This window comes from Zonotrichia leucophrys, chromosome 4 (assembly GCF_028769735.1).
Source record: "Zonotrichia leucophrys gambelii isolate GWCS_2022_RI chromosome 4, RI_Zleu_2.0, whole genome shotgun sequence".
NCBI classification, from domain to species: domain Eukaryota; kingdom Metazoa; phylum Chordata; class Aves; order Passeriformes; family Passerellidae; genus Zonotrichia; species Zonotrichia leucophrys.
The window spans coordinates 42,644,464-42,665,943 of NC_088173.1; the positions used below are offsets into that span (position 1 = coordinate 42,644,464).

Genomic DNA, 21,480 nt, shown 5'->3' on the forward strand with positions numbered 1-21,480 from the left:
AGTGTGATGGCATTAGATGATCATTAGGGAACAAAGGAGCTCTGTACAGAGGAAGGAGGGGAAACAGGGCTGCTGCCCAACAATGCAGGTAGGACAAGGGGAGCTGCACAGGTCTGACCCGGAGACGCCCTGCGCTGTGACAGTCCGCATGGTCCCAGAGCAGCGATTCACTGCGAGCACCTCACTGCCCACACCTCACTGCCCACACCGAGCGCCTTTGGCACCGTGCCTAACCCGAGCGCCCTTCGCCGTCAATGTAGTTGATTTCTTCTTTGGTTTTGTTTTTTCTCTTGGAGAAATTCCTTTTTAAGTGAAACAGTAGCTCCCCCCTATCTTTTCTCTCCTTGGTCCGTGCCATCCCGTTGTCCCGGGTCAGTTGTTGCGGTCAGTTCCGAACGCCGCTCCCTTGCCGTGGGGCGGGTGGGTGTCGCAGCCCCGGCCTTGCGCAGTGTGCGCGCCGCTTCCCCCGTCCCGCCGCAGCCGGGGCACCCCCGGCCGGGAGCGGCGCCCAGGTGCGCGGGGCGGGGCTGCGGCTCGGCCCGCCCCCGCGGCACCGAGGCGGGACCGGGCTCTGCCGCCGCATCCTCGCCGCACCGGCAGCGCAGAGCCGGCTCCGTTCTGCTCGCCACCATGTCCCTGTGCAGGGCCGCCTCGCAGGCGCTGGCCACCCGCCTGAGCAGGGCTCCCGCCGCCGCCAGCCGCCTCAAGCAGCGTGGTACGCAGGGCCGGGCCGGGCAGCGCTCCCGGGATGGCGGGACGGGGCGCGGACCGGGAGGCGGCGGCGGAGGGGATGCGCGGCGGGGGCGACGCGGGGCCGGGACAGGTGCGGCGGGGGCGGGCGCGGCTGCTCGGTCATGCTGGGCTCCGGCACTGGCTGCTGCAGAGCTCCGCCGGCAGCCGAGCTGGTCCGGGACCCCCTGCCCCCGGCCCATGGCAGAGCGGAGGCCGCTGCTGCCTTCCCTTCCTTTAAAATAGCGGGGTGCATCCCCCCGGTAGGGCAGCCGCAGCTGCGGGGCCCCAGCAGGGAGCGGGAGCAGAGCCGGTGCGCCACAACCGTGGCTTTTGGCGCATCAGGGGTTGTGTAACAGCTGGCAAAAGAAAAATCTGCCAGCCGCGTTGGGTGATGGCAGCTTGCTGATCACTGTCCTATAGCTGGCTGCCCCGGGGGGAGGGTTAAGGACATTCTGATGCTGAACGAAAATATAAACGTATGCAAAGCCGTGAGGATGCCCGGCTATTGGAGAATAGTCTGAGAATTGTGTCATGAGACAGATGATGCTAAACATAACCTAGCGCACCATGGCAATGTTTTGACATCGGGATTATTTTTGCAGCTGTCAATTGCAATGCCCTGAGCTATTTTATTTTTCATGAGCGCTTTTTCAATGAGACATTTCTTATCTGGAATCAAGTCACAAAATTCCACAGAAAGCTTTGTTGACCAAGAGAATTACGTGTGGTTTTTCATGGTTATCTTTTTGAGGCGTATGGATGAATCCAAGACTGTAGTAAGAATCAGTTTATAACAAATGAATGGGTAGCACTGCTGTTACAGTTAATATGTATCAAGTCAGGTAAAAAACTCTGTAGTTCTACTTCTCTGTTGGCTCTGTTGGCCAGTTCATGAGGTGAAGGGTATGGATCAAAGTGTCAGCAGTCTGAGAGTGAAAGAACGTGAATTCAAATGAAAAAGCTTTCTAAAAAATTCCTTGTTATTACCCTGAAGAGAGAATTCATTACTTCTGCTGATCATAAGGAATAAGGACAGATCATTATTTTACCTACCTTACCTTAGTCAGGAGCTTTTTACATTCTTTTTTTTATTAAACATTCCTTAGTCTATATAGACTGTGCCCAGAACCTGGAAGCTGATGGTAGACGACATAGTTCACAGAAAAACACCTCTTAGGAAGAGCTCAGCCATGGAGCACCACACCCTGTGTTACTCAGTCATAGGATACATTAATATGCATCAACATCTGTTTTTATAACCTTTTTGAATCATCCTTTCCCATACAGGGTTCAGGTTCCATAATTCATTTTAGTGATCATATTTTAGCAGCACTTTACATCACTTTCCCTAATGGTTTTTGTAGCGCCTCCTCGCCAGATGTCATCTGGGAGCGTTCCTGGCTCTTCTAGAGACAGCATGATGATCTATCTCCTTGCTGGTGTTGCTGCTTTTGGTGGTTTATTTTATGTAAGTGTTTGGGGATGGAGCTGTGTGTGCTTTCTGAGCTGGCATGGTACAAGTTGTGTGCTGGGTTAGAGCATGGTCAGGATGCAAACCATCAATGAACGCAGATATTGCAGCTAAGTGCAGCCTAACTTAGAAATCAGCTTAAGAGGATTTAGTGAAGGTGAAAGCCTATTGCTTGCCTGTTCTAGTGTTACTTTGATAAGTAGTGCTGGCTCTTAATGGAAAGCATGTTTAAAACTATGTGAAATGAATGTTTCCAAAGATTGTAGGGCACCTGTCTCTAACCCCTTGCCTTGTCTTGTCAACCAGAAACACTTGCAGTGTTTCCAAGTGGGCGAGGCAGATGTGAAATAAGCAATCTGAAGCTACAGGGGGAAGATACGAACCTTGTTAATTTGGGCACAAAAAAGGAAGATAACAGCCTTAGTTACTGCAAGGAAGCATGTTAAAGTTTTGTAAGCATCTGGTTTGGTTAAGCTTTTTGGTAACCATTCTCCTCCCTGCTTCTAAATGTGTCTGATTTTGTGCTTCACATCCCTAAATCCTCCGTTCTATAGCTTCCCTCTACCCTCTCCCCCAAGACCTGAGACAGTGCCTAGCACACCCCAGAGAGGTACATATGTCCCTGTCCCACAAAGTAATCCTCTTGAATGGTTAAGTAGCTGTTTGTTCAAAATATCAAACATGTATGATTGCATTTCTGAATGTATAACATAGTATCTTCCTGTCACATTTTTACCACATTACAAAAATAGAAATCTTAATGTAATTAGCTTTTAAAAAGCTGTTTTCAATTCCTGAAGCACTGCAGCACTTCAAAAGCTGCATGGTATATTGTATTTTCTTTCTAACAAAGGAGAAATATGAAATACATAAATATATTAATTTAGTAGATTATTAATTTTTTTTAGCCTTTCTTAGGATAAATTTTATATGGATTTTAAGATGGGCAGTAACACTTGTTTAAAATCCCTTCTCTCCTTCTTGCCTCTTTGTGTTTGGTAAATTTGTAGGGATGTAGCTGTAAATTCAGGTATAATTCCCTTTCAGGCCTACAGAGTAGTCAGTTCACCCCGCAGCAAGTTTGTTGAAGATACAAATATTCTTCGTGAGAGAGCCGATGAGCAGAAAAGCAATCCTGGGTCAAGAAAGGGTGAGTTGAGCTCCTTTCTCTTGTTCCCTTGGTACTTGAGGATTTGGAACAGATTTCTATATTGTCTAATCAGGCTTTAGCACTGTCCACGTCCTTGTCTGAACTGCGTGAGTGGGACTGAAGACAGAGGTGCTTGTACAGTATTGTTCTGCTACAAAGCTCCTGCTGCAGGAATTTTGGTAGTGGCCTTAATGTTCAGGCATTAATCTGGTCTTTGGTCCACCTATGGAGTCTCTTGGAATGGAAAGAGTTGATGTGTGAATCCTATTAATTGTATAATGGGTATTTGATTTACTGGAAGCTTAATGAAACTTGACTGAATACATAATGCTGTCAAAATCAATTTTGTTCTTTTGTTTTTAGTGGGGGGGAGAAGATAATATCTTTTCTTAGTCAACAGGTTGGCTTCAGGCCACATGCCATCAGGAAATACAGCTCAATAGAGGAAAAAACCTGCATTAAAAAAAATTAACTTGCATCGATTTTTTTGTCCTACAACCTTGATTTTGTCATTTCTAATTTGGGGTTAGATGAAATGCAGGCATTACCTAAATGTATAGTAAATCCTTACTTAGCTCTTCATGCTTGAATAATTAGACTGTGTTAGTTCAAATACTTGTAATGGAATGTTGTCCCTGTCTACATCAATTAGTGTTAACTGATGTTAATTTCACATTAATCTAAAAGGTAGAACTTTGGCAAGCATGGCCTTGCTAGGAAAAGCAATTAGGAAAATTTCTTAAGGATATTTAAATATTTTTTTGGTTGTTATTTAAAAGAATTAAGCATTGAAGCCAGAGCACTTGAAGCTCTTCCTTTTTTTTTTAAAATATTGGCTTCTAAGAATTACTTTAATATATTTGCATGCACACAAAGAATACCTTTGATTAAAGTATCAGGAGTTTAAATTTTGTCTTCAGTGTGAGAGCATGGTTTAAATTGTCTGCCTCTATAATTATTCCTTTAGAGGTTGTTAGCTTTGAACTTCTACAACACATGCTTTAGTTTCAGAACATTAAAACTACAGACCTTAAGATTTAAAGTAGTGAAATACCTTAATTTCCAAAAAAGAAAGCAGTTTAGTTTTAAAACTCAATTGTTTAAACAAATGCTGAGAATTCAGCCACAATTTGTAATCCTTCGTTGTCCCTAAAATAGAAAATGTAATGAGGACCAAAGTGGATCTCTCCCAGGGACCTGGTGTCCTGCTGTTCAGGACAGAAGTGAGGATTACCCTCGTTACATTCTGACTGCCATAGCTGGGAGAATGGGGAAGCACTAAGCAAACCTTCCAACATACTCCCAGTGCTCTCTCTTTTCTCCTAAGGTGCACTTCTGCAAGGTACTGAGTTCTGGCCCTGGCCTCTCCACATGCTGGAGTGAAATACCCACAGCACTGAGTGCTCAGCAACCGCTCTTGGGTGCTCTCCAGACATCCCATCATCTGCTGCTTCATAAGTCATCAATGTCACAACCAGTGGCAGATGATTGCTGCCTCCCTTTTTATTGATAGTAAGAAGTCCAAAATGTTTCTAAGGCCATTCAGGGAATACAGTTGAAACTTGTTTCCTGTATTATTTTCAATATTTGACTTCTGAATAAATGCTCAACCCAGAGTTTTTAGTTGGACTTCTGAGTAGTTAATTCCAATTCACAGTACAAAACCACTGTTGAATCAGCTCCTTTTTTAAATCCTTCTTCATTCCCAGCTGTATACACCCAAAAGAACAGAACATGAAGAATGAGCATCAGTTCTGTTCTTACTTTTCCTACAGAATCCTCTGTGTGCATTCTGAAAAGAGTTATCACCCTTCTTCCTCCCCTTTTTTTCCTGTTCCCTGCATAGTCATATTTTTGTGTTTACCTTGTCACAGAGTGCTGGAATAGCATTGCTTTTCCCAGAAGTGCCTTTGCAGTTTCTTTCCCTGTGCATTCTTTAGAGTCAATCCTTATACTTTTTCCCAGTAAGCATTGCTGATTAGAGCAGTTAAAAATTCTGTTCTCAAAGTATTCTGGTGTTTTTTTAGGGGCACATTAAATCAAGCTTAAAGTAAGGTCTAAAGCAGAGCTGGCAACCATATGAAGTGATGGATAGAAAAGCAGTATGCCAAGCAGCATGTTCATGGCATATTTGCTGGCTCTGATAAAAGAACTTCCTGGGTGGAAGAACTTAATACTGGAGAACAGCTGATCAGAGATTCTTTTCATAGGATTTTTGTGATTTCTCATGTGGGGGAAAATTCTCCCCTTGTGCCTGAACCCAAAATGTGTATTACAGAGAACTGTACATAGCAAACAAGTCTGTCAAAATAAGAGAAAGAATCATACGAGGGTTCTTTGTTTATTAGAGGGTTGAAATGATATTTAATGGTATTTTAATTAATGATAACAGACATTTAGAAAGAGATCTGATAGGAAATTTCTGTGGCTCATTTTAACTGAAAGCTACTCTCAAATTAGGGAGGGATTTAAAAAGCCCCTGGAAGAGGCCTGACTCACAGTAGCAGAAGAAAATCTGGGACATCATTTCAAATGTAAAATGATGTTTGGCTTGCAGGATGTTCTCCTTGCTTATTTAGTGAGTTTTGTCTTCCATTTGTTGTTCATGTCCTTTAAGATTGTTCCTGATTTCTTTCTTTTTTCTCTATGACTTTTCTTTTTAACTTGTTGCAAGCTGATTCAATCTTTCTAATCTATACTCTGCTTTTACACTTTCCAGACACAAGGGAAATCTCTTTCCAAACCTGAGGAAGTTAAATACAAACAAAGGACAATCGTTTACCATTGAGTACATTGCAGCCTACCTTGGGATGACTTTGTACCTTCTATTGTAAAACTCCATTTGTGTGAGACTTTTAAAGAACTACCTATGTTTGCAAGGCCAAACCATATTGAGCTTATTACTGAATCTGCTTTGTAGAAGGCAGTTCTGAGATGGAGAAGCTGGCTGTTCTGAATGAATGCACTCGATATTTGACTGTCCAATAAAGTGTACTGAATGCTGATCTTGGCTGTTAGCCTGTTCTTTGTGTGATGAATTAAGGGGTTTTTGAAAACAATGTTTTCTTAAAGGGACATGATCAGGTTGCATAATGCAAAGTTTTGATTTTTACTGAGCAATGAATGGACTTGTCTTGAAACCTGAGCACCAAATTATAGGCTTTCACTGGCATAAGAAGACCAAGAAATGAAATTGGTCTGTTTAGTTTTTAAACAGATACAAAAGAATCAAACAAACTCTGACTATGTCTCCTTAAGCTCTTTTGTTTCAATTCTCACATAGTTGACACTTTGTTACAAACTTATTTCCAGTTCTTTTTTTTTTTTTTTTTTTTTTTTGCATCCTGAGTTGGTTCTAGTGGTGAACTTGTGATGTACAGTTGGTATATAACTTTTCCTTTGTGAACTTGATGTTAGTGCATGTTTGCATGGTGGTTTAGCATCCCTGTTGCTTTGTGCTGTTAGTTTTTCATGACTTGTCTCAGCTGAATTTGAAGTGATGCATGACTGGGAAACACTGTTTTTCAGGTCCTAAGGAGTTGGACCCATAGTGGTGTAAACAAGTCTTTAAAAGGGAGTTGTGAGTTGTAAAAAGAAAATAGTCATAAGTGGTCATACATCTAAAAAGTGAGCTCTGACCACTTGAAATTAGCAAGTTATTTTCTATATAAGACCAAATGTCTTATTCCCCACGTGGTAATTCCACAGAGTCGTGCTCCCTCTGGCACCTGTGTGTGTACCACCACTGGCCCTCTCAGCAGAGTGCTTTGAAGCAACACTTGACACTGTCCTTTTTATCCTTCACTGCTCCCCCAACACTTGCTTTAAGCCACAGTTTCTTTTCTTATCACTGAAACGTGTAATGAAATCAGTAATTAAGAATATGGTTTCCTCATCTTAGTTTTTTGATGCCACATTAGACAATATGGGGGATTAATTATTGATCTTTTTTGTTAATTCTGATCCCAAATCTTAGCTTCCCACTTCAAATTTAAATGAGGATGATGATGATAAAAAGTATTTGGTGAATTTTTTGTTGCATGCATGCATTTTACTCTCTTTATTGTATTGAATGAATCCTTAGAAGGTGATGCAGAAGAGGTGGATGAGGTCACTGGAGCAGAGAAGGCCACGGAAGAGGCTGAGGCAGCAGCTGCTGTGGAACCTGCAGCACAGGAGGAGAGTGCTGGACCCACAGCACAGGATGAGAGTTCTGGGGTGCCCCCAGAAGCTGGAGGGGAGAATGACTTGCTGGCTCCAGAGGAATCCCATGCTGTGGAGGAGGCACAGCAGGAAGCTGCTGCTAATTCAGAAGCTGATGCTAATTTGGAACTTGCTGATAATTCAGAAGCTGCTGCAGTTCAAGGTTAATTTATGAATGTAGTTTTTGAGTGTGTGTGTGTGTTGTGGGTTCTAAAGCTCTGCCTCTTACAGAACACTGAGAATGAGCATCAGTGTTCCTAATGGAGTTTGTCCTGCAGTGAAAACTAATTCAGGCATTAAGATTGACATATCATGAGCATAAGGTAATTAAGTTTATTAAATCAGTGTCTCTAAAAGCATCCCACCTCTGGCACCAGAGTTACTGTCTAAAACAAGTAGAGTCAAATGTTTTATTTCCCTAACCCATCCTATTTCTTAAGATATTAAGTTGAGCTTATAACGTGATCAGTTAAGCAGTTGTTTAGTGATGTAGTTCTCAAGGGTTTTTTAAGGAATCTAAACTCTTTAGTTCACTAGCCACTCCAAAGATATTCACACTGAATAATTATATCTGTTCTATCAATGTAAGTTAAACAGGATCTTGCATAGCAAAGGAAATGCTGTCATGGTCTCAATTCTAAGGATATATTAGACTAAATTTTCACAACACAATAAAACTTCAAATTGTTGTTAAACACTGAAATTGGTAGGTGGCAAAACATTCAGTATTTTGAGCTGTCAGGGTGTTTGAAATATTTTGGTTTATTGTGCTTTTCAAAAAATTGCAATAATATAAATGCAAAACTGTCCATAAAATGTGCAAGATACAGGATTGTAATTTAATTTGGCAGATTTAAAAGTATTTTTTTAAATTTTCTTTTTACTGCTAGTCTTGAGAGGATATATCTAAAACACAGATCAAACTGAGATTAAAAATATTTTGACTGCTAATCTATGGTGTTTATCACAGTACCATCAAAGGCATTAGCAGATTTGGAATGATTTTCACTTTTTTCTTGGTGTCTCCGGTGAGGAATGGATGCATTTTAATTGCCTTTTTAACAAATAAACTTGAGAAATAGTGCAGCACTTCTAATCACTGAGTTTTATGAAAGGTCTGTGTATGAATGTGATTTTAATTCAAATGTGCTTAGTTCCTGTGCTTGTCTCTGAAACCACCTATTACAAATAACATTTTAAAACAATTCCTAGTGTGATCTGCTGTAATACAGTTTATAGAAAGCAGAAGTAAGTACCTTGGCTGTGATTATTACTGCTTACATATAGAAATATTTATAAGGTAGTAGTTAAAATACCTAGAGCCCTAAAAATTTCCATTTCTAAGGAAGTAGTCTGTTTTATGTTAAATTTGGTGAATTAGAGCCATTAAGAGATATGTTTAAAAATGTATTGCAGCATTTCTTGCTCTAGAGAGCAATTGCAAAATTTCCCTTTAATGTCCTAAGCACTTTCTTGTATCTGGAGGTGGTTGTATATTCCTTTGACAGTGCTTATCTATGAATAACTGTCCATGGTTGGATAAGGTAGGATCTGCTCTATGGTGAATATTTCTGCCATTTCAGACAGTTAACAATGATACCTGCCTGGAATGTTCTCCTTGCCTCAAGTTAGGCAATTTACAATCCACAATTCCAATGTGGAATTCTGTGAAATACTGTTACCAAAATGAGTACTGAACTATGTTACTCTGTTCCCAAGGTTTTAACTTCCTCTAAATGCTAATTCTCTCTACCTTTTTATTGCTTGAGCTGTCACTCTTGGTTACTGGTTCAATTCCTGTTGCTCTCCTTTCACAGTGTAGTCTGTGTGTGGGACCATAAATTAAATTTTTCTTCAGACAAACCAAATGCTGTAAAATTCACCGATTGGCAAACTGCTATTTGGATTAGGCATCTGTGACTTCTGGTGTTTGGGTTGCCACCATAAATTCTTCTCCAACTCTGGTATTGAGGCTTGAGGTTCTGGCATTATCAACTGAAATAAGAGAACCAATTAGCCCCAAACTGTGCTTTTCCAGATTTCTTCCTGACTTCACTAACAGGTTTTTTCCCTATTCTTTAAAGTATTGAAGGACATGGTCTCTGTTTGTTATTTCCAAGGCCATTTGAGTGAGTGCCTGGGTTTGGGGAGGATTAGTGAGTGAATTGAATGTGCCAGTGTTTTCCATGCTGAGCTTCAAACACGCTGCAATGGCAGCTGTGTGCAGCCCAGAGAAACAACTGGAGGCTGCTCTGCACAGGAGCTGCTGCTCTGGGACAGGGCTTTGCTGAGCCCATCATGCAGTGGTGCCAGGCAGACAAAAGCACCTGATAGAATCAGTGCACGCTGGCTTGGCTTGGTGCACTACCAAATCCTGGGTGTGCTGACAATGGTGGTACTTAGAAAATTACTGAAGAGTTCTCAGGGTGATGTGCAATTGCTCATAATTATTGAGAGGCTTTCAGAATGATGTTGCTCAGTAGAACAGGCACACCATTCTAGGCATCTGTTTGTGTGAGGTGGAGGAATGAGCTTTTTCTCTTTACTGATTATGATAGACTGATCTAACTAAATTAGGCCCTCAGAAGTTGAATTATGTAAACATTATCATATTATGTAAACATTATCATATGGGGAAATATCTGTATCTGGAACTGCTGGTTGGGTAGTTCTGTTTCACATTTATCACTTTCTTTTATCTGTCTCTTGGACTGCTGCACTTACCTGATGGCCCTGCACTGGCCACTAGTCTCTTCTTCTTCCTCCTGATTTTCCTTCATAAAACTGAGTTTTAGATGAGTCATCATAGCATAACTGGAAAATCTCTGTTGGAAGAAAGTGAACAATATTTAGAAAAAAAAATTCTGTAAAAGTTGTGAGCGTTGAAGAGCTCGCAAGAGCTGAGAGTTGAAGACCCAGCTGGTCCATGGAGAGTCTGTTCAGTTTTAATCAGCATAGCCAAATAGAATTTTACAGCATGCACTGGGCTGGGGAGGAAGATTTTGGTAAAATGGAAAAACCCCTAGAAGCTCCCAGCTGAGTGCAAACAAATAAGTGGGAGAGAACTGCCTAAAATAACTGTCTTCCTATTTGTCTATTCTAGAACAAGGGGGCAAGCAGCTTCTCAAAAATGGTAGAAGGACATACAGTGAATAGTAATGCCTAAATGAATGTCACTATTAATGAGAAAATAGATGCTTTTACTAGTATTAATAGCTCATTGCCAAGACTTAAAAAAAACCCTTAAAAATAACTGTTTGTATTTAAATTGGAAGGCAACAACTCACTTTGTACAACGAAATCTGTTAGCATTTAACTTACTGTACATGGTATTACCTGTGTTTGAAATTTTCTTGTAAATACAGTCACCATTGGAATATTTTTAGTCTCCTACTTTAGAGAAAAGACAGCAGCAGGGACCCCTTGCTGTTTTCCTATCGTGGCAGTTCAAACCAGAATGGGAACGATAGGGATTTTGAAATTAATTTTTGGGCAATGTTTCCTGTAGCAGAGAAAAACATCCTTTTCAAACAGAAACTTTTCTCCTTTAAAAACTGTGGATAAAGTGGATAAAACTTGATGCATTACTTTGTATGAAGAATGTTAAAGAAAATGTCTTGACTAGAAGTGTTTTTAGAACTCCCAAAGGATTTAATCCATCAAATTATTAGGGTGCATTTCATACACATGGTTTATATTAACTTATGCTAGTTTTCCTTGTGATCCATTCCAATCAGTAACTAAAGATTGTTCCATGTTAAAAGCAAACAAACAAACAAACAATGTGAGTTGCTTCTCATTGCTACAATTCCATGCTACAGAATATAAAACAATATTCTTGAAATGTCTGAGGTATTACAAACTATTCTGGATTAATGTGACATGCACTGTTATGCTTTGATTGTGACCATTATAGGGATCTCTGAATCTTTTTCTAATAAACGACTGGAGAATAAACACTCTTCAAGGGAACCTTCTGACCATTAGTAAGAGCTAATGAGGCTTTTCTTGGGAGCTAGTGACCTACATCAGACACAAACAACCTGTGATGTGCTTGGCTCATTGAACACGTTTCTCTTTCTGTATGGAATGGTGAAAATTTTTATTCTTATAATGGGCTTCATAATGCCATGATTTAGGCTCTCAGGTAGACTTCATGGATTTTTATCTGGATTGCTTGTGGATGGCTTGCAAAAAGGAAATTATATCATATTTGTGTAGTGGCAGGTTTATGAGAAATCCTAGCTTTCCCTTGCTCATCAGTTTCCCAAAGACCTTGGGCTCTGAGCCTTTGGTTTATGTTCGTCCTATGGAATATCTGGAATGCCAGAGGGACTGAACTCCTGCTGCCCATGGGCTGGAGTGAGGGAGGGCTGGGGTTGAGCTGCCCTCATGTTGTGTCCCAGTACCAGCATGATCAGGGCAGGTGGTTCCACACACAGCTCAGCAGCTGCCAGCCATGAGTTCCTGTCCTGTGCATCCAAGGATGGGAACGATCAGACTGAAAAATAATCAGTGCTTTTCTAAGTAATTGTTCTTGCCTTGACTCTGCTTAGAACTAAAACGTTTATTTTTCCCTGTGTGGAGCTCAAGTGCTGATTTCACAGTATTGCACAGAGGCATTAGTCTGTGGTCGACCACCCAGGACCTTTTTTCTTTTTTAAGGCCAATGTAGGCGTAAAGTGGTTTTCCTTTCCAAGCAATAAGTTGAGTAACTTGCTCTAGCTGGTTGGAATCCTAACTGTTCACTGAATAAAATGCCAGAGAGGAGACAGAGAATATTTCAGATGGTCCTGAGAGACATTCCTGGTGATGGGATGTTCCTGATGGGCGTCTGCAAGCCCTCCATGCTGAGCTCCCTGGATCTTCCTGGCCAATGGCACCTGAAGCACTTGGTCATGTTACAGGGACAGCTGCATAGCTTTGCCTGTTTTGTCCCAAACTGTATCAGTGATCATTATTTCCCCCTGTTTCTTTTGATGTGGTTTGAGCCCCCATGAACAGAGGGAGAAGGTGTGGAGCCCAAGCTTCTTGTGCTCTGTTTTGCAGGTTTTCTCAAAGAAATCCTTGAATTACTTTTCCAACGTGACAGAATTTGACTCTTTAAAAGTCAATTCTATTCCACTGCCAGTTTTCCATTAGCAGGTCTTTAAACTATTAAAATGAACCAGGAATATTCTGCTCTGCTTATCTTAACATTTCAGGGGACATCCTGAGACCTTCAATGGACCTGACTGAGGAAGCTTTCTGTAAACAAAAGCATCACATTCTAATGTGAGATGGTCTCTAAAAGACTGTAAATAAAATGCTGTTTCTAATTTCACAGTTAAATTTTACTTTCCCCCTGCTCCCTGCCCACCTTTGGAATTAGTGTGTGACATTGGTTATGCTACAGGCAGCTTGAATTATCAAATCCTTGTTTTGCACTCCAGCTTTGGTTTGCGTGCTCAAGGTGGATTCCATTTGTATGATGCTGGATAACTTGTGTTATTTTAGCTTTATAAAACCAAATTCTTCTGCAAAGAATATTTTTAAAGTAATTGAACCTGGTGTTTGGCATTACAGATACCAGCCTCATCTTGACTGCCTAGAAAAAAAAATCATCATATGACGGATACTGCTTCAAGTAAAGTGATTCACTCAGAAAAGTGTATTTTTAAATACCTGTAAAAATTGCAGGATACCAGTGCCTGTTTAATTTTTTTTGTTGTTGTTTCTAAATGGAAAGATCACTTTTAAATTAATCAAAGAATTAGGATTAGAATCAAAATATGTTAGCTTTAAATGGGTTGGTAAGGAAATGCAAAACTGAGGGAAGAAATACAGGCTGAAGTCCTGAGAAGGCTGGGTTATCTTGTATAACCTATTATAAAACTTCTGTCCTTCTGGAAGGAATCCCCACCTCTCCCCAAGCAAGGAAAAGACTGAATACAGCTTTCATTTTAAAATCTGGAACAGCTGTCTTCTTAATCTCTATTGTAAATCAGGAAAACATACTTAGAAAACCATTTAAAAATACAAGGTAGAAGATTAAAATCCAGTAAGATTTAAAAAAATAATATACAAATTAGTTTGTATCTCTTCCACCTCCTTGTTTCAAGGTCATCTTATATCATGTTTTCTACTGGGTTGTAGGACATGATTGCCACTGTAAGCTGGCCAAATTTTGCACTAGGGCTTTACATCCCAGACAAAACCCCAGGCTGTTTCTGCATAAAAACTGCCCCAGGAAAGTTGGAAAGCTTGCTTTAAAAGCTTGAAGGCTTTTGGGGAAGAGGCTGTGCAAGCAGTAGGATCTGGGTTCTGGGAGTCAGTGCATTTGCATGGTGTTCCCTTTATTATTAGCAGGAAAAAGTCAGTCTGGGCGCTTTATTTTTTATTATCAGCTGCAGCAGGGATTAGTCAGTCACACAGGGCACACAAGTCCCTGCTTATCTTGTCGCTCTGTTCTGCTGAGCTCACAAATATTCACACAATTCAAACTGACCATCACAAGCATGCAGAATCACCCTGCATTTGGGCTGCTTTCCACTCTAAGTGCACAGAAGTGTGTAGCTCTGCACTCACTCTCAGGGCTGCAAGTTCAGAGCTTGTAAAAATTGTCTTTAAAGACTGCAGGAATTACTGCTTTACATAGGAAGCAGGTTTTCATGGGTTTTCTTTCACTGAAATTATAGGGATGGTTTCCTAAAAATGACATTTCTAGGTGAAATGTTGGATATTGTGCTAATAAGCTACTGGAGCTTCTTGCCCAGCTCTGTTCTGTTCCTGCAAGTGCAATTTGGGAGGCTGCATTTCTTCTCCACATGGTTCTCTCCTAAAGTAGAGGAGCTCAGGACTCCCTGGGAATTCCTGTAGCTCTTGGAAATGCTTGCCCTCAGAATTCCTGCTGTGTCCAAGTCCTGAGTGCTTTGGCAACAGCTGTTGGTGCAATACGCAATGCCACGTGTCTACAGTTAGCAAATGTGATCCGTTTGACTCCTCTAAGGTTTTAAGTTCTTTTATATTGTCTTTTGTTGAAACCATGGGAAAGTTAAGGTCCTAATTCAGACCTGTAAGTGCTATGGTATACCTAAATGCCTGGCAAAATTGAAGAAAGCTGTAGCCAGCAATACTGGGATGCAGCTACTTATCCCAGGAGAAAATTGAAAATTGACAAATAGCCAGTGAAAAAGCTCAAGAGAAAAAAAAAAAAAACTTTCAGGAAAAAAATATATATACGCAGAGGGTGAGATTTTTTGCTGGCAGTATAGCACCTTGTATGAAACTGTGAAGTAATCCTTGTGTATACTGTAGAGCAATATTCTGTAAATTCTGTAGAGTAATAGATCGTGCTAGGATGGGGGGAATCATAGCACACCAAATGAAGCAGCAATATCGTGAAGCCATGTAACTCCAGTGCTTTTGATGAAGGATATGTGTGTGCAGGGGGAGCTTTCCCCCAGAGAAGGAAGAAGGAGCCCAATGAGCCCCACTTCTGTGGATATGAAGGGAAACAAAATAATTTGTGGCAGGGTTTAAATTGTATGGGTCAGGATGGAATTATCCCTTGGCTGAGATCCATTTGGCAGGAATGCTGCAGGTGGGTGTTTTGGTGAAGGTGTCAAGGAGCTGGAGTGGTATTGTTCTATAAGGATAATACAGCAGCTGGGCATTCAGTGGAAAGCATAACATTAAAATGCCATGTGTCCTCATTGCAGGGAAGCAGTTGCACAATTCAGATTGTTTTGTTAACTTACAGCCTGTGGAAATTGTAAGAAATCTGGCATAAACAGACAAAATGGATCATAGTCATCACTGCATGAAGAAATGCAGGGACTTCAGCTTTTCAAACTAATCATCATTCAGGAAACAACACAGAACCCGGTGAAGATGCTGTAACTCCTCTACAAATATTTTGAAAAAAAATAAATAAGCCTAATATTTTAGTATTTGAACTAACAAAAGTTAGGAGTGATTTTAGTTACCTCCATTACTTGCTGCAGAGTTCATGAAAGGCTTATTAACAATAATTTAACTGACTGAAAATCCTTCATCCAAGGATTATGGAAAATGAGTTACCGTTGTACCAGGCAGAGATTAAAGTATCTTGTATGGAAATAGGGTGTTACTGCAGGATTTTACAGGGAGCAATTGCAAGAGATTAAACTGGATTGAAAAACTATGAAATGCATGCAGATTAAAAAAAAAAGATAGAGGGTGTGAATAGCACTGGGAAACAGGGAAACACAAAGGAGAAATGCCTAAACTCTGTAACTCTGTCACACTTTGCATATTTTTTGCATTAGATTGCCTTTCTGATGGCCATATGGTTCAGACCAGAGACAATTTTTCAGTACAAGTGGTTAATGTTTGGTTTTAAGGCAGGTATTCATGTAGAAGACAAATAAACACAATTCCCATCCAAAGGAAATGAGGTTTTGTTAAAAAGCAGAAAAGACTGTGGTGCTCCCTCTAGTTGCCTACTGATCTACTCTTCTTAGTGCAAAAGAAATTAGAATACACACAAGGGAAAAAAAAATTAAATACTATCAGCCAGAGAAAGAACTTTTGGTAATATAAGCTGAATGTTTGATGCTACAAACTGAAACCTAGCAGCTTGTTACCATAGCGAATATGTGGCATTACATCAAGTATTGCTTCCTGTAAAATATCTAAAGTTCCAAATTTCAAATGTACTATTTCTATTGCATGACTTTTCCCTATAAAGGCAAAAGTGCCAATTCCTGAGCATTTCTTTTCCTGTTGCTTCTTCAAAATCCAGAAAGCATTCTGAAGAGTAAAGTGAAATAATTGATGTTCAGAATATGCTGTATTTAACTAGGGTGATGTGTTCTCTGTATGGAGACTGCCTACGACTAAATATTACCTGTTACAGGCTTTTTATAGAGACAGACTGCTTTATGCTTTAAGGAGTATTGAAAAATGGCCAGCTGGACATTGCAGCCTGAATTGCAGCCTGAATCTTCAGCCTGATGCTAGAAAATTTTTCCATTAAAACTACCCATGATGTCTTTCCAAGGTTATGTGTAGTGTAGATGTAATGTCCTACGAATTAGACAGAAATCAGAAAACAAAGCAACAGTATCTGCAAGAGAGAATTTATACATTAGAGAATATTTGCCTATGTCTATATACATGAAAATAGTTCCATCTGTGGTGCAGTAGAAGGAGGCTGCTAAATTTGATCGTGGCAGTGGGGTGAGCTCAGCGCCCTGCTCAGTAAGTGGCTGGATGTGAACTTCATTAAGAACAAAAAAATCCCCTTGTGCTGCATACAACACATTTTATCAACATCTGCCTTGATTTGAAAGACAGAATTTTCCTAAATTGCATTGGTGTAAAGAAAAATATGGTGCATGATTTAATTGCTCTATCTTAGGGAAGCAAACCAAATCTGTAACTTGATATGAGATCTTAGAAGTGTGATTTCACCAGAAAAGTCAAGCAGGTTCTAATATCTTAGAAAAGGTAATAAATCCTTTAGAAGTAGCAAGGGTGTACACAAAAAAAAAAAAAAAAAAAAAATCCCAAAAGTATTACTTGCCATGCAAAACTCACAAAAAAAAATGGACCAGAAAGATGAGGAATTAATTAGTGTGACTAGCAAGCAGTAAAATAATTTTTAGAAGAATTTTGCCTCTCTAAACCTAAAGTTCGAGCTGTCAGAATAGATTGTAAAAGGTCTTATGTTAGAAAGTGTGAATGGTATGAATAAAGCTTGCAGTGCTTTGATGCAACTATAAACAATCTGATAAACAATTGCTTTTGAAGTTGAGTGATGTAATTGAATGCAAAGAAAAATGTGTGTTAGAATCATCACTGTTGAGATTTTAAGCAGGAGTTTAGAAGGCCTGGCCTCTGAACTCTTTTAAAATTAGAATTAAAAAGATAAAAGGAAAAATGCCTGCATACCTAATATAGCTATGTAAATTCTATCCCTTTAGTCCAAGGATCCTTTGGACTAAGGGAAACAACTTGGTTGACTATTTGCCATTGAAGAAATAATTTCCAGTGTTTCTCATTGGTGTTTTGTCTCCATTTGCAGCTTCTGAGGAGGAGAAGACAACTGAAGAGGTTGCTAAAGAGCCCTAAAGGTACACAGTACAATTGCAGCGTGTGGTTTTCTGCTCTTCACCCATCTTTTGTTCTCAGTTAGTGGCACCTGCAGTATGTGGTAAATGCTCACGCACTGTTATGGTGAATTTGTATTTCTGCTCTCAACAAAATGTAACTTTATTGAAGTATTTCTTATTTTTTGGGAACAACTGCCAGCATCTTTAAGGGGCTAGGGAGCAAATCCTATATAAATTGTCACAGTGTGTGTTTATTTATAGCTTTATCTTAGTCCCATGCAAACTGGATAAAGATCTGAGAGTTGTAGCTTTCTTCCAAGCAAAAAACGTCCTTTGGATATTTGGTTTAAATTATATGTGGCTACTGGACTTCTGGAATATTGTTCTATGCAATAAAGCAATAGCCCCCTGGACTGTTTTATTTTAAATAAATTATTTCATTATTAGTCTCTCTGCACTTGCAATTTGTGCTAATGAAAAATACTGAATATCCTTTCTATTTTGCTAGTGTCTTTCTCATGTGGCTTTATCTATTATTTTATTGTCAGCAAAGTTGCAAGCACGTACCTCTCAAGGTTTTTATTTTTGCTCAAACTGAAAATTAAGAGCACCTTAGGGTACCACATCAGAAAACCAAATGACCAAGAAATTCTTTCTGCTCTGGAACACATAAATGTTGAGGTATAGAGAAGGCAAATAGATGAAAAAATAGATTAATTTCCTACTAGTGTACAGGTTCACTCAATTCTGCTTCAACTGCTTGGACTCTTTTTGACAAAAAAAAAACTTTTTATGAGTATAGCAACACAAGTTTACAAAAGGGCCTCTCATTGACTTTCAATTTGATCTTGTTGCCAGGGAGAAGATGATTTATGAAATATTTTACCATTTGGTGCTGGAAGATTACTGGTCGTTTGACCAGTTTGCAAGTCTCAAACCACACTGTATTCCTAGTCAGGAAATCATTATTTCTTTTTTTCTTTTTTTTTTTTTTTTTTTTTTTTTTTTTTGTGTGTGTTTTTTGTTGTTGTTGTTGTTGGTTTTTTTTGGTGTTTTGATTGTAAACACTTTGGAGTATGAAGCTCAACTCTGACTTTGCATTAAAACACATCGTCCTTTTTAAGGAATTCAAGGCAAAGAAAATGAAATTAAAAGAATGTTGACACGAGAATCAAATCACTATCTAGCTAACTTTTTTAAAAAAAATAATCACTTATTTGGTGAAGGGATAGAGGAAGTAGTAGTGGATTAAATCCTCAGATAAAGCCCTAAACTGATGCTCAGAGCATGCCTGAGTAAAGATGTTCAGCCATTTTCCTGAGTGTGGCTATTGGGCCCCTATTGATGCTGCTTTGGAATTACTTGTATCAGTAATCTCAGCACATACAACTGGTTTACCCTGTGCTTAAATTTAAGCATGTAACTATTTGTAGAAGTCCAGCATGCAGGGGAATTCACTTGTGCCTGAGCCATGTGGGTGAACGTGAGGGATTCCTTGGAACTGGGCTCTGGTGATGGCAGCAGAGCGAGTTTCCCCGAGCCATCAGACCAGCATGATTCACACATCAGTTCTGTGTGTACTCTGTACTTCACTGTAACCTGCAAAGTCACAGTGTGCTTTGAATGTTTGCAAAGAAAATGACCTGCTGAATGGTGTCTGTTGCTAAACACCATTTATTGTTGCTTACTCTAAATGAGATTTTCTTTTTTTCTTTTTCCCCAGTAAGCAGTGTGGACACCTTTGGAAAGTATAATGCAAATATTTGTGGCAATCAACCAGCTGATTCCTGTGTGAAACCTCATCATACTCTTCCTTGGAGACATCGAAGAAACTGTGCAGTTTGTCCTACCACACACTGGCCATTCTGGCCAGTACTATCCAGTGCTGCAAGAGATGAATTGTGCTGCCTAGAGAAACGCTTCTGTGACTAACAACTCTGCTGTAGAGAGTAACATCCAGCCAAGCCACTCAGCATGCCCTAAATACCTGTGCTAGGAGAAGCAGTATGATGCCAGATGAACTCCTTCTATGTCATTTCTGTCCTGATGTGTACATTGATTTCTTCCTTTTGGCCCAAACTGTTGTGCGTAGTTATACATTTGTAAAATCCCATGCAAAAATGTAAGCAAAATGTTAAGCCAAAATATTATAAAAGTACCTGTTAGCATTTTTAAATTGCATCACAGGGAAAATAACAACGTGTTTGCTCCTGAGTTTGGATTTGTGATTGTGAGCATAGGACATCTGGCTGCACATGACCTCATTTTCCCCCTGCATAAACATTTCAGATGCTACCAGTCCTTGCACAGTAACATCCAGGAGTAAACCCATTGCAGCCATCACAGAATGGCAATGGTTCTAAACCAGAGCCAAATAAGGTACATTATGTACTATTTGTATAGGAAGTTTCACAAGGTGTGTCTGACTCTTCTCTTCAAGCAGAAGTTTGGAAAATGTTGAAAGAGAAACAACAGCATCCTCCTACACATGGCACAAAGCAACCCATGCTCCTTCCCCCATCCTAAAGCAAATTACAATAGTGTTCCAACAGAGATATAGCCTATTGCTCCTGGATCTACTTAGGAATAACTGGAATAATGCAGAGGCAAAAGCAGGCTCCCAAGCTTCAAGAAGACAAACCACAGCCTTCTGCTTGAAGGATAAGGCCTCTGTGATTAAAAGCAATTTGTGTAGACCAAGCTACTGGAATAAAAATCTTAGACTGATATTTTGTTGGACAAGAGTCTATGTTTGTCTTGTGGATTAAAAATGCTGTGATGGATGTATGCATTTAAATGTTCTATATATTCATTTTCACTAATTCCTAGTAAAAGAAGCTGTTTTAACTGGATCTAACAGTAGGGTTTCTGGTAAAATGTGAGCTTTTCTGAATGGCTCTTTATCTCTGGAACTCCTCTGGTACATGGCAAAGTATGTTAGCCCTCTGAACAGCTGCCTGAATGACTGATTCACAAACAGTGGTTTCCAAAGCTTTTCATCCTTTCCATTTCAAAAAACAGTGAGAATCCCAAAACAGCCTGTCCATGCTTTATGCTAGAGTTCCTCTTTTTTTACTTTTGTTTTGTTTAGGTTTTTTAAATTAAAAAAAAAAAAAGAAGACCTGCAGCACAGCATGGTCTGCTTCAGCACTTGAATATTTTAGAGTAACAACAGTGATATTTTGCAATTTGCAGAGGTCTGGCCATTGTTTCTTCAGCCTTGCTAGTATGGAGTCTGAATACCACATAAATTAAAATTTTTCTGTCCTTCACTTCCAAAAAGTGAATTTTTGGGTTGCTACACAAAGGCTGTGACAAACCATGGAAAATTTTGAAGTATATTGTTGAAATGGATCATAAAGGAGGGTAATGCCACAGCAGAGAAGAGACACCATGCAAGACTAAAGCAAAGGAGATTGGGCAAAAGGTTTGGTCTTGACAATACACTTCACAGGCCACAGCAAAGCTTGAGACTCCAGAATTTGTCCAAACAGCACGTTGCTCCTTTGCTGTCAGGAACTATCTGTGAGAAGAGCTGGCAAGGATTTTCACCTCCCTTTAGTGCCAGTGAGCCCCTCTAGTTCACCTCTCTGAAAGCATGAACTACAGGTAATTAAACAGTGTGTTGGAACAGCATGGTTTGTGTGGAGAGCCTTTGTGCGGAGAGTCTCTGTGCAGAAGTGGCTTGAGGAAAAAGGCCATGATCATATACAGCTGGTTAAGCAGTAAAAAGCAGCGGTAAGAAGTAAGTTCTCAGCCTTTTCCTTAAGAGAAAAACAACAACACTGCGTCCTTGAGCAAATAACAAGAAAAACACGGTGAAAAACATGGTGCCCTTGAATGTAGTC

General features: G+C 39.9%; 1 protein-coding gene across 1 annotated transcript; it reads left to right on the forward strand.

Annotated features, from left to right (window-relative positions):
- The first annotated feature begins 456 nt into the window (after positions 1–456).
- MGARP (mitochondria localized glutamic acid rich protein) lies at positions 457–20,484 on the forward strand. The gene is made up of 6 exons (XM_064711352.1): positions 457–715; positions 2,097–2,200; positions 3,251–3,353; positions 7,438–7,719; positions 17,605–17,653; positions 19,356–20,484. Exons 1-5 carry the CDS (start codon positions 631–633, stop codon positions 17,649–17,651), a joined length of 621 nt encoding a protein of 206 aa, XP_064567422.1. The 5' UTR covers positions 457–630; the 3' UTR covers positions 17,652–17,653; positions 19,356–20,484.
- Positions 20,485–21,480: the final 996 nt, after the last annotated feature.

Excerpts from the sequence above, each read along its gene's own strand:
- MGARP (XM_064711352.1), top strand. The coding sequence starts at position 631 with ATGTCCCTGTGCAGGGCCGCCTCGCAGGCGCTGGCCACCCGCCTGAGC. Across the intron at positions 2,201-3,250 it reads CTTTTGGTGGTTTATTTTAT|GCCTACAGAGTAGTCAGTTC; the intron begins GTAAGTGTTTGG and ends ATTCCCTTTCAG. Across the intron at positions 7,720-17,604 it reads AGAAGCTGCTGCAGTTCAAG|CTTCTGAGGAGGAGAAGACA; the intron begins GTTAATTTATGA and ends CTCCATTTGCAG.